This window comes from Anopheles cruzii, chromosome 2, assembly GCF_943734635.1.
Source record: "Anopheles cruzii chromosome 2, idAnoCruzAS_RS32_06, whole genome shotgun sequence".
Classification (NCBI taxonomy): domain Eukaryota; kingdom Metazoa; phylum Arthropoda; class Insecta; order Diptera; family Culicidae; genus Anopheles; species Anopheles cruzii.
In genome coordinates, this window is record NC_069144.1 from 55,235,521 (window position 1) to 55,246,595 (window position 11,075).

The window sequence follows — 11,075 nt, forward strand, 5'->3', positions numbered from 1 at the left end:
ATATTTTGCTCGGCTGTGTAGGGGATCCACGGGAAGGGTTCACCGTGAATCGAACCCGGTCAGGTGTTCGGTGATTGCTCGAACGGGATGTGAACCAGCCAGGTTTGTATGTTGCTTTAGGGCCTTGGTAGCGGTATTCAGTTGACCAACGTTTGTTTTAGGTAGTATTGCATTCGAAGTGCTGGGTCGGGTTCTTAGTTCTCATCGCAAAATGTGTCACTAAATTATACTCTGCTAGTGTAAATCAAATCTTCAATCCAGCGAAAATGTGAAGCCATCAGGTTAACATGAGTTTCCACCGGGCGAGTCGGATGGCTTGGCCTCTCGAGGAAGCGCGAACAGAAATCCAATCATTTAAAGTGAGTTAAGACGGGTCAAACGCTTACTTTCGGCGATTCATTTTCTCCCAGCTGCTGCGAAAGTTCTCGTTTCGGAAACTGCTCCCGTTTATCATCGCCATATCAGTGCGACAAAATAACCAATTGCACATCAATAACCAATCAGCACAAGGGGACACACACATCCTTGGCTCGCCAGATCTTTATTGCTGCTGGATCCCTCCTCATAATTCAGTGTCTTTCCGGTTCCCCTCTTCGCAACGAGAGCTATCGTTGACTGCCACCGGTCAATAGCGCCGTGGGGTCGCCAGTGACTATTTATCGCACTACAAACTCCCGCACTTCCTCGGGAAGTGTGCCATTCGGTGAGGTATCATAAAGAAATAATAAATATTGAATTACTACCCCGACGTGGGGAGAAACACATTTTCCCACTCGCACTGATCAAAGATTCAATTCCGGTAATTTCATAACCACTTCTCGCTTCGGTCGAGCACCTCGTTTTATGACAAAAAAACTCATTTCTACGACACTTAAAATTATTTCTCCCGAATACCGTTCCCGAAGAGTGAACCCTCCCCGGAAGAATGACCAACCGCGACACCTTTGGTTGTGTCCCGTTTTGGTTTTACAGAAAGATGGAGTCATAGCCAAACTCGAAGTCGAAGTCCTTAGCAGCAATTTGGCACGTATTTTGAGGAAAATTTTTATTTTAACTTTCAGCAAACAACACCAACCCGATTGGCCAAAAGTGTAACTCAGTGCCAATTGAAGAAATACTGAAGACCTTGAAAAAAAATAACTCGTAAAAAGCCTTTAAAACTAAATCGGCCAAAACGTACCTCACAAAATTCGCGGAAAAAATGCGAAAGATGGGTCTGCTTTTCGTAGTGAATATTTCGCAGCATTGAACAAAATCCAAAACACCGACCCTCTTAGACCACCTGCGGGGTTTGTGCAATTCGCACTAAATCTTTAGCCGGCTAAGCCGGCTTCCGGGTAAAAACGTTGTTGCAGATGTTTACTTACCGGGAATTTCTGGACGGGAATTATCGCACCAACGCAGGGGAAAACTTGCCCGCAAACCACTTGCAACTGATGCAGCCACCCGCCACTCGCAAACGTAGCACTGCGAACGTAACATTGTATTGTAACATTTCCAACGTCGCGCCTTGACCAATTACTTCGCTTCACTGATGACCAGCATCACCGGCTTCGCCGTAAACACGAAACGTAAGACGCAGATAAGACACCAGCGCAAGATCTTCGCACTAATCGCGCACCTTACGCCACGGGACGCGAAATACGATTTATGTCCGCCCGAAGCAAACCACCCGCGCGCGGGAGTTGGTTTGTTGGTGCCGTACCTGCTGACGTGATTCATCTGCGAGTCATGCGGATCTGCGGGTTGGAATGTAAGTCATTGCCACGATAACGCATCATCCATTTATGAGATGACCGGTTGTCTAGGTGCCCTTGGCGAACATACGTCGTTGTCACAAACGGGCAGTGACCACAACCGTGTCACAGATCAATGCTTTTTGCAGAGGTGAACCACTGATGCAGTTCACGAATGTCGATAGTTGACCCCCTATCCAATACGCAAACGGATCCCGACCTACTTCTGTGCAGAGCTAGACTTGCTTCTTCGGCTCAACGAGCTTGATAAAGCGCATCCCTGTCAAATCGTCGATCCTTTTCGGTTCCCTACGGACAGACCCATTTCTAGAAGATGAAAAACAGTTCTATTATCATACAATTAAATTTATTAAACTTCATTTTTATATAGATACACCCATATAATATGTATAAAGTACAAATATATATATTTGTGTATATTCAACGGACTAAAGTAAAGTACAATTGTGATGGAATGTTCTAATCTACTGTCATAAATAGTGGCAAAATCTTGTCCGTTTCTCTGCCCCCTTTCCGTTGTCGTTCCGTCTGTACCTTTCTTTGTTCTGTTCAACTTTATCTACCAACATCAACATATCTAACGTGTTTCTAAACAATTTCGCACTTTTTTTCCTGTGTAGGCCCTGTCGCGAGGGGTTGTGGAACCGATTCCAACCCGTGGAATTGGGCCGCTTGGCGGGTTTCGTGGCATCCTTGATAGCGACTTTATCAAATTCTCTTGCTAGTCATTATTAAGTGCGACGATCCGAAACGACCATCGTTGGTGTTGTTTGGGTGTCTCTGAATGTTTGCTTCAACTATCGATCACTAAATGGATTAGCGGAGACACTCCCAGGTTTAGGGACTTATACACTGAATGTGAACACGGGAAAAGGAACAGTTGAAGTGCTCGATATTTTGGGAGATAGGGAAAGAAAAATGATAGATTTAAATTAAAAGTATTGCGAACAATGTTTGCCCACTGTGCATCCATTCACCATCCATTGACACAATCGAAAGAAATCACACCGAAATTCCTTGTTGGACTGCACAGATAGCGCCACAGTCGGGGCGATACAATAATGCCTTCGAGTAACAACTGATTGAATCGATTGTTTTTTAGATTAGAATAAAAATAAGTTCACGTTCGACCGTCCGAAAGATGGTCACATGCTAGGTCACTATCTAGGCAGCTGAGTGCCGACTTGCTAGGACGTTTTCTGTTTGAGACGTACTATACGCGCACTCCGGAGAACGTGGATACTGTTCCTCCGGATTCTTAACACACAGCACAGTTCTAAGGCATTCTCTAAACACCGAAGGATTCGTTTCTACTTTGCTTCAATGTGCAACTGTTGGATGGATCTACTTCACCTTGCGTAGCAACTACCCGTCTCCAAGGAGTGCAGTAGTGAAACACTCTCAAATTCCTTTTCCTTTCGGCTATCGGCTTCACCGACGTACACAACAAACTGCCTCTCAGCGAAGATGAAATGGGCTTGCTGAAGAAATCTGATGGAGCGACTAAAACGGAAAAGGATCAATGTCTTGCTTTTCATAACCTACGAAACGGATGTTTACGGTTTCCTATAGGTTCTCTACGTTTGATCTTTCCTATCGCTCTCTCTCGCTCTATTTTCCTCTCTATCCATATCTATCTCTACCAAGCACACCGAGATTCTTGCTATTCACTATTGCCTATTTGCTTCTAAATTGTTACTCCCATTTCGTCACATTTAAGGTTTTCTTCAGCGTTTGCCTTTTTTGTCGCTTGTTGATTCTTTTGTTTTCCTTTTTCCTGGTCCAATTAACGTCATAAGTCAGAAATCAATAATCCACCATTGCTTTTCTTGTTTGGCTTGCAATACGATCGCGCGAGAACGAACGAGAAGATTTGTTTCGTGGTGTAAATTCAACAGTTTCGTACAGCAGTTCAAGAAGATAAAGAAATCATTGAAAACGAAACCAACCGAACGGATTTACGGATCCGCAAATATCAAATGGGAGCGCGCTAGGCTAGAGGCGCAAGACGTGCGGAGTACAGCAGGCAACTCAGTGCAGGATTTGCAGACAGTAACAATCAAGAGGTAAGGTTGTCCTGTCGACCGTCACCTTGAGCTTCTTCCCGTAGAATAGAGCTGAAGCCGGGTTTGCCGGGATGAAGTGAACGACGGCCAAAGCAGAATAAACATTAAAAATGCGGAAAATAGAGGTGCTCGTGAGACGCCTGTACCGTCAAGTGTTGCCTCATTGTGTGCCTTAGTAGTGAAGGTGCATTCTTCTCGGCCAATAATTGAAAGTTCGATTTTATGTTGCTTTGTGACCGTGCGATTTAAACCGATGGTGCATGATGGGGTGTGAGAGGAATGTGAATGTGCTACGCTCGGTTATAGTGGCCAACACTTGAGTGGGTGCACTTGATTGACTTTGGATAAAGTAACCTATCATTCGACAAGAGAAGGCTGGATGCCGAAATAGAACAAAATTCTTTCCGTACAGATTGACTAATAAGCACAATATTTGGCTATCTAAATAAAATCATTCTAAGGCAAAAATGGTAATATCTTAGACTTAGTAGTATTTATAATAAAACATATATCATTTGATACAAAACAATCTGAGGAATGTGCTAACCCCAAGCCGCGACCAAGGGGGAAACAATTGCTAAGTGCATTAGTGCATCACAAAGAAGACGGGTAAAGTACGTGCTTTTGCGTGTTGCAAACATTATAAACAGGATGATAGTACAACTACACTGCATTTTGATAGTTTTCTGCTCATCTGTGTTGTGTTTTTCCTTCTTTCTTGGTTGTGTATCATATTAACTTCGATGCAATCTTCACAGACACCTTGGGTGTGTGCAACGATGTGTTTGAAATGCTTGAGAAATGTTGAAAGTATGTACAGCACGTACGATTGAGAATGTTGTATTCATGTTGGTTGAGAATGTGTGTTTTGTTTAAGCGCCTAATGGTAAATGGAGAAAGTAGGGTCGGATGGGATGGTTGCGAAACATCGTCTGTCGTTACGAATACTAATACGTTGGCGTGAAGAATACTTAACATTGGAAATACGATATTGATATGAAATGAATTGTGCAGCACAACGGATGATATGGATGGGACGTGTAGAAAGCATAAACGTAATTAAAAGAGAGACTGGATTCAGATGGCCATTAGGCAGATACCGATAAGGAGGAGAATTGTCGCAAAAGCAGAACAAATTCTAAAGAAAGGGTGTTAAAGTTCAAGCTGAATTTCGTAACCAATTGGAAGAGCGAAGCGTACGGCGATCGAGTACGATCGATTGGGTTTGGGTTTGAACTTTCTCTTCTGTTTTCGCTGTAAGCAGCGGAGGAAAAGGGGTGGATGAACTAAACGACATACCGTTCGGCGTGGGACGCACCGTCGATCAGCTCCAGTAGCGCGTCCAAGCGGAAGTACAGTTCCGAAAAGCGTTCGTATTCATTTCTGCTTATGACTAAACAACCTCATTCCATTATAATGTCCGGTTTCGCAAGCGATAACATTTTGCTACCGCCGACCGAGCTACCGTTGGTGGGTGCATCGGGCCCACCGAGCGTCTTCTCATCGAACGGTCCGACAAGCGAAGAGTCCTGCATGGGCAGCGGTTTCGCGACACCAATGCGAACTACACCCTTCGGGGCTCCCTTTAGTGCCTGGACTGCCTGATCGAGAGAAGCATTTTCCAGTACCGTATCGTTCACGAACAGTAACCGATCGCCGGGAATGAGACGACCGTCGAGCTGCGCGACACCCCCCGGAACGAGCGAGCGGATCACGATCAGCGTATCGTTCGGATCGAGCGGATCCTGATAGTCGAGGATGGAGAAGCCAAGCCCACGCTCCCCCTTGATCAACTCGATGATCTGTGGCTCGGAGCTCCACATTGCCAATCCCGTGAGTGGTTCGAGGCTGCGTGATTTGATCTTCGAAAATGCATCGTTCGATCCACCGTTGGTGGTGGCCAGACTGCCATCCGATTTAGCCTTAACCAATCGTTCCGACGGTGTTAGACTGCCGTGCAGTTGATGCTGGGCCCGTTTTGCCGCATCCGCTTCCAGGGAGCTGATCAGTTGCTCCTCGGTGAAACGCAACAGATCCGGATCGCCACGAGCACAAACCATACACACATCCTGCGGCAACTCCTTCAGTATCGACACCACCTTCAGGTGATTCATACCCAACAATCGCTGGCCATTGACCTCTACAAAAAGGAGAAACAAATTTTAAATGAGAAAAGCAGATCGTGGATAGACTCCTTCCCGTCGTTACTCACCAAGCAGTTCATCTCCGGAGCGCAGCAACCCATTCTGTCCCACCGGTCCCTCGGGCAGGATCGAACGGATGTAGTGATGAGGACGCACCTCTTTGCCACCTTCCACGTCTACTGTTCCCTCCAGCGAAATGCCCAACCCACTCGAGGCAGCGAACTTGCGAATGTTGGCCACAATAATTTGCACCTCGGGCCCAAGAATGTTGGTCCATTTGTGGACAATGTACGCCGTCTCATCATCGTCCTCCTCCGCCGTTACTGCCACGCCGCTAACGGGCAGTCCCTTTAATGAGCTGCGCGTCTTGCCATGCTTATTGATCGCCACTAAGTTGCTCGTTTCCATCAGCCCTTCGCTTCCGGGCTCGCCACTATCGAGGGCCGCTTCCTTCATTTTCATCTCCCGATACTCTTGGTTTTCAATCGAGTCTTTTGCGCGCGCCAGCTTCTTGTGACCCATTACGATGGGGCCACCGGCGCCGTTCAGCTCTAGTGGACCCTCGCCACCATTGAGCGACTCTTCGCCATCGTAAGCTACTCCGGCTTTGAGTGTTTCCACGGTACGTTGCTGCGGTTGCGGCTTATCGACGCCACGTGGCAAAATGTCCAGAATGTTGCTACCGTATTTCGAAAGATCGGTTGGTCCCAACGGTGGCGGTGGTGTGGCGGGTGTCGGTGGTTTCATCTCGTTCGCCGCAATCGCTTGCTGCAGCTGATCGTACTTGGGACCGCGGAGATACCGCTCGAGACACAGCGACACCACGTGGCCGCTCTGCTTCAGTACGTCCACCGCTTGATGGTTCGAGAAACCGTGCAGTGACTGACCGTCAACCTCGATGATGCGATCGTTCACTTGAATCCTACCACTCAGATCAGCCGCACTGCCGGGAGACACGCTTTTCACAAAGATTCCCGACAGTTCCTCCTTCTCACACACATATCCGGCGATCGTAATGCCCAACCCGTTCTGATCCTTGCGCAGCTCGACCGTAAACACTTCCGTCTCGGGAAACTCGATCGGACTGTCCTTGTCGAAGGGTAAAACGCCATCCTTGTCGAGCAGATTGGCGATCGAGTACACACTGTAGATGGTACCGAAGCCCGAATCGGCCAGATACTGCTTCAGCTTGAGAGGATCCCCCAACAGGAGCGTTGGAACGATCGCAGAATGGTCAAATTCACCACCGAGCGGTACCGTTGGTGCGACGGTGGCCGGATCAACTGGACGAGCCACAACAAGCTGCACGTGCGTCCCAGACTGACGCAACACCGAGGCCACCTGCTCCGATACCATTTCGTGCAAGTTCACGTCACCGATCTGCAGAATCTGGTCGCCACTTTTCAACCGCCCATCACGATCAGCTACACCACCGGCCAGAATCGTCTTCACGGTGACGCCCGTTGTCCGGGCACCGATTATACCGAAGCCAAGCCCCGTTCCGTCGTTCACCAACTCGATATCGAGGATGCGCGACCATTCGGCCGGAACAATGACACCACCAGCGACCATCGGCTCCGCGACAGATTTCGGTGAATCACCAAACGCCTGAAGGTGTCCACCCTGGTGGGGATGTTCACTCTCGGGAAGGTCCTAAAAAGGAAATCGGTTCGTAAGGTCATTCCATCCAGTAATCACCCCCCCCAGATGTCACGATATACCTGTACAATAGAAGGCACCTCGAACAGCGATGGGTCGTTGTTGAGCTTTAGCGACGCGGTTAGCAGCTGCTGCGCATCCAGTGGTTGAGGATGCTGAACGGTGGCAACCACTGGTCCCTGTGGCACTTGTACCATCAGCTGGCTGTGGTCGAGGAGCGTCATCTTCGGTGTCATGGCCCCACCGATCGGGATCGGAGCGGGGCTTCCGGGCGATATCTGCGCCGATGGGACGCGTTGCTCGTCCTGGTAGTCCGCCTCGAAAAGGTCCGTCCCGGGCGGCACGTTCAACACCAGATCACCACTGTTTGCGATGTCGAAGTCTCCCGGCAGAATCGAGGGATGCTGTGTAATCTGGTGGTTCAGTTCGGCCAGTGAGTCCTGGATTTGGACAATGTTCCGAAACACCGGATCCTGCAGCAGATCGATCACCAGCTTCAGGTCTTCTTCAACGTCAACGGGGAGCGTCTGCTTGATTAGCTCGATCTGCTTCAGCGCGTTCGACACATCGCTCGAGAGGTGATGCATTTTGGCGTTCGTATTCATGCAGCCGCCACCACAAAACGGAACGCTACACCACACCAGCCGCTACACCCGGAACGCGAGGCCCAAGCATCAAACAGACCGAGGTAGAACTACGTCAGCACGGCACGCTGTGCGGGGTAGTGGCCTTTCTATTGTTCCTCCCAGCGAATGTGCACTCTCACTTTTTTACTTCAATGAATCAGCAGCGAAAAATTCCTTTCTTAATTGATGTTTACGTGCAGCACAGAGCAACAACACTTGACAGCTGTCAACTTTGACAGGATCTAGATCTAGAGCAGTGCGTCATCTCGACATCTTGAATTTTGGGCGGTTCCCAAACGTTTTGTTGTCCAGCGTTCGCGCCAAAAAAACGCCAAAACGCGCTTGGCATCATTCCCAATGAACACGTGCAGTTTAACAGTCGCAAAAGTTTACAAATCGCAAAGTAATGTATTCAAACGAGACTCCCGCTCCAACGGAATCGGATTTCGAAAACAAAGATGAACTCGGTTACCTGCAACTGATTCGGGAGATTCTCACCGAAGGAAGTAAGCGAGACGATCGCACCGGTGTTGGAACTGTGGCTGTGTTTGGCTCGCAACTGCGGTACAGTCTCAGGGACGGTACCTTCCCGCTGCTGACGACGAAAAAAGTGTTCTTCAGAGGCATCGCAGAAGAGCTGCTGTGGTTCATCAAAGGATCAACGAACGCGAAGGAACTGCAGGCCAAAGGTGTGCGAATTTGGGACGGTAACAGCACCAGAGAGTTTCTGGATTCTTGCGGCTTCACCGATCGAGAGGAAGGTGCGCTTTGATTAGGCTTCAGTAGTACCGTTCGCCTTGAGGTAGCCTTAATTATTCTACCCCTATACGGCAGGTGATTTGGGGCCGGTGTATGGTTTTCAGTGGCGTCACTTTGGTGCTAAGTATAAAACATGCCACGACGACTACAGTGGCAAAGGAAAAGACCAGCTGGCGGAGGTCATTGACAAGATCAAAAACAATCCAACCGATCGGCGCATCATTATGAGCTCCTGGAATCCGGTGGACATACCAATCATGGCCCTGCCGCCCTGTCACTGTTTGGCGCAATTTTTCGTGGAAAACGGAGAGCTTTCGTGCCAAATGTACCAACGTTCGGCCGATGTAGGTTTGGGTGTTCCGTTCAACATTGCGAGCTATTCTCTACTCACGCATATGATTGCGCACGTAACAGGGTTGAAGGTAAGTGGAACTGCGAACGACGAACTCGGTTCAACGTTCAATCGAACAAATGTCCAACTATTCCGATACCTTCGTAGACTGGCGAGTTCATACACACGACAGGAGACACCCATATCTACTTGAATCACATCGACGCACTGAAAGAGCAGGTCCAGCGAACGCCGAGAAAGTTTCCAACACTTACCTTTAAGCGTGAAGTAGCGTCGATCGAAGACTTCCAGTACGATGATTTCATCATCAAGGATTACAATCCGTACCCGGTTATCCGGATGGAAATGGCTGTTTGAGCCGTGCTAAGTAACGAAGAGCAATCTGCTATTCTGACGGTTGAACGGGGGGAGTTACCGTACAACGGTACAGGATCGCACTAGATTGTGTTTGAAGATATGAATTAATGATGCTACGAACCTTTAACAAATGAATCATTCCAGTATTATCCAAGAAACATTCCAGTATTATCCAAGCCAGCAAGCTCAAAACAATAATATTTGCTAAAATTATCAACAAATTATTTTTACCGTTCTGTATGAAACGCGAACAAGTGTCGTGAATAATTTCCAACTTTAAAATCGCATAATACCCTCCCAACAGTTTTCTTTCAAAACTACATGTGAGCGATAAGAGAATTTTTTTCGTATCATTATTTGGGATCATTCCGTTTCATTTATTTAACAACATCTCGAACATCTCCAATTGTCGTGAATATAATATAAGCATTTTCTAAATTTAATTTTGCTCTAACCAAACACACAGTGAGCGGCGCCGAAAGGCGCAAAGGTATGGTGAGACTGCCAGAGTAAGTCTTCACGATGTTTAGCCGATTGATAGGCGTAACATGGAGGGCTGAAGGCTTCACCGGGGTGCTTTCTTCTCGTGCCCTCAATGTCATTCATCTTCCGTGGCATTCCTTCGCTGCATTTATGCACTCTTCCTCGGCTAGGAACTCCATTCCGTGGGATGCCAAACCGTTCACTCGACCGTGTCTGCGAAGACAAATTGTAGCGATATATCGTTGCGTCTGCTGAGCGAAATTGCATCGATTTGGTCGTTGTCGTCAGATCTAGAAAATGTAAGCAAAAGAGCATTAATATCTGTCCAATTTCCATACAAGTTTGCGTGTGCTGATGGTGCATTGGTTTCCATACAAGTGTGCGTGTGCTGATGGTGCATTGGTTTCCATACAAGTGTGCGTGTGCTGATGGTGCATTGGTTGGTAAAGCAGAAAAATAGGGCCGTGAAGAACTCAGCAACATTAACGATCAAGAACGGTGCAGAATCTGAGTACTATGCGATTTTAAAGCTCACACACATTATTCACGACATTCGTTCGCGTTTCATACAGAATAGTGAATATGATTTTTAAATTATTTGAGCTTGCTGGTAAGTTCACCGGTGTTTCTTGGACAATACTGGAAAGATCCATTTGTTAGTCACTGTTCAATCATGCATGATCCCAAATAATGATACGAAAATAGGCTGTTCTAACTTATCGCTCACATGTAGTTTTGAAAGAAAATTTTTAAGGGTGTGTATTATGCGATTTTGAACTGGAAATTATTCACGATATTCTATAGCGTTTTATACAGAATGGTGAACATGATTTTTAAAAGATTTGAGAATGATAGGGAATGATTCATTTGTT

The 11,075-nt window shown here is 47.3% G+C and overlaps 1 protein-coding gene across 1 annotated transcript in view; it reads right to left on the reverse strand.

Annotated features, from left to right (window-relative positions):
• Positions 1-2,097: 2,097 nt before the first annotated feature.
• LOC128267017 (patj homolog) overlaps positions 2,098-11,075 on the reverse strand; it is a 10,844-nt gene continuing 1,866 nt past the window's right edge. Inside the window, exons 3-5 of the mRNA XM_053003808.1 lie at positions 7,689-8,273; positions 6,036-7,620; positions 2,098-5,963 (exon numbers count right to left, since the gene is read on the reverse strand). Of these exons, the coding sequence (XP_052859768.1) occupies positions 5,227-5,963; positions 6,036-7,620; positions 7,689-8,273 (2,907 nt within the window). The 3' untranslated portion in view covers positions 2,098-5,226. The remainder of the gene's footprint in view (positions 5,964-6,035; positions 7,621-7,688; positions 8,274-11,075) is intronic.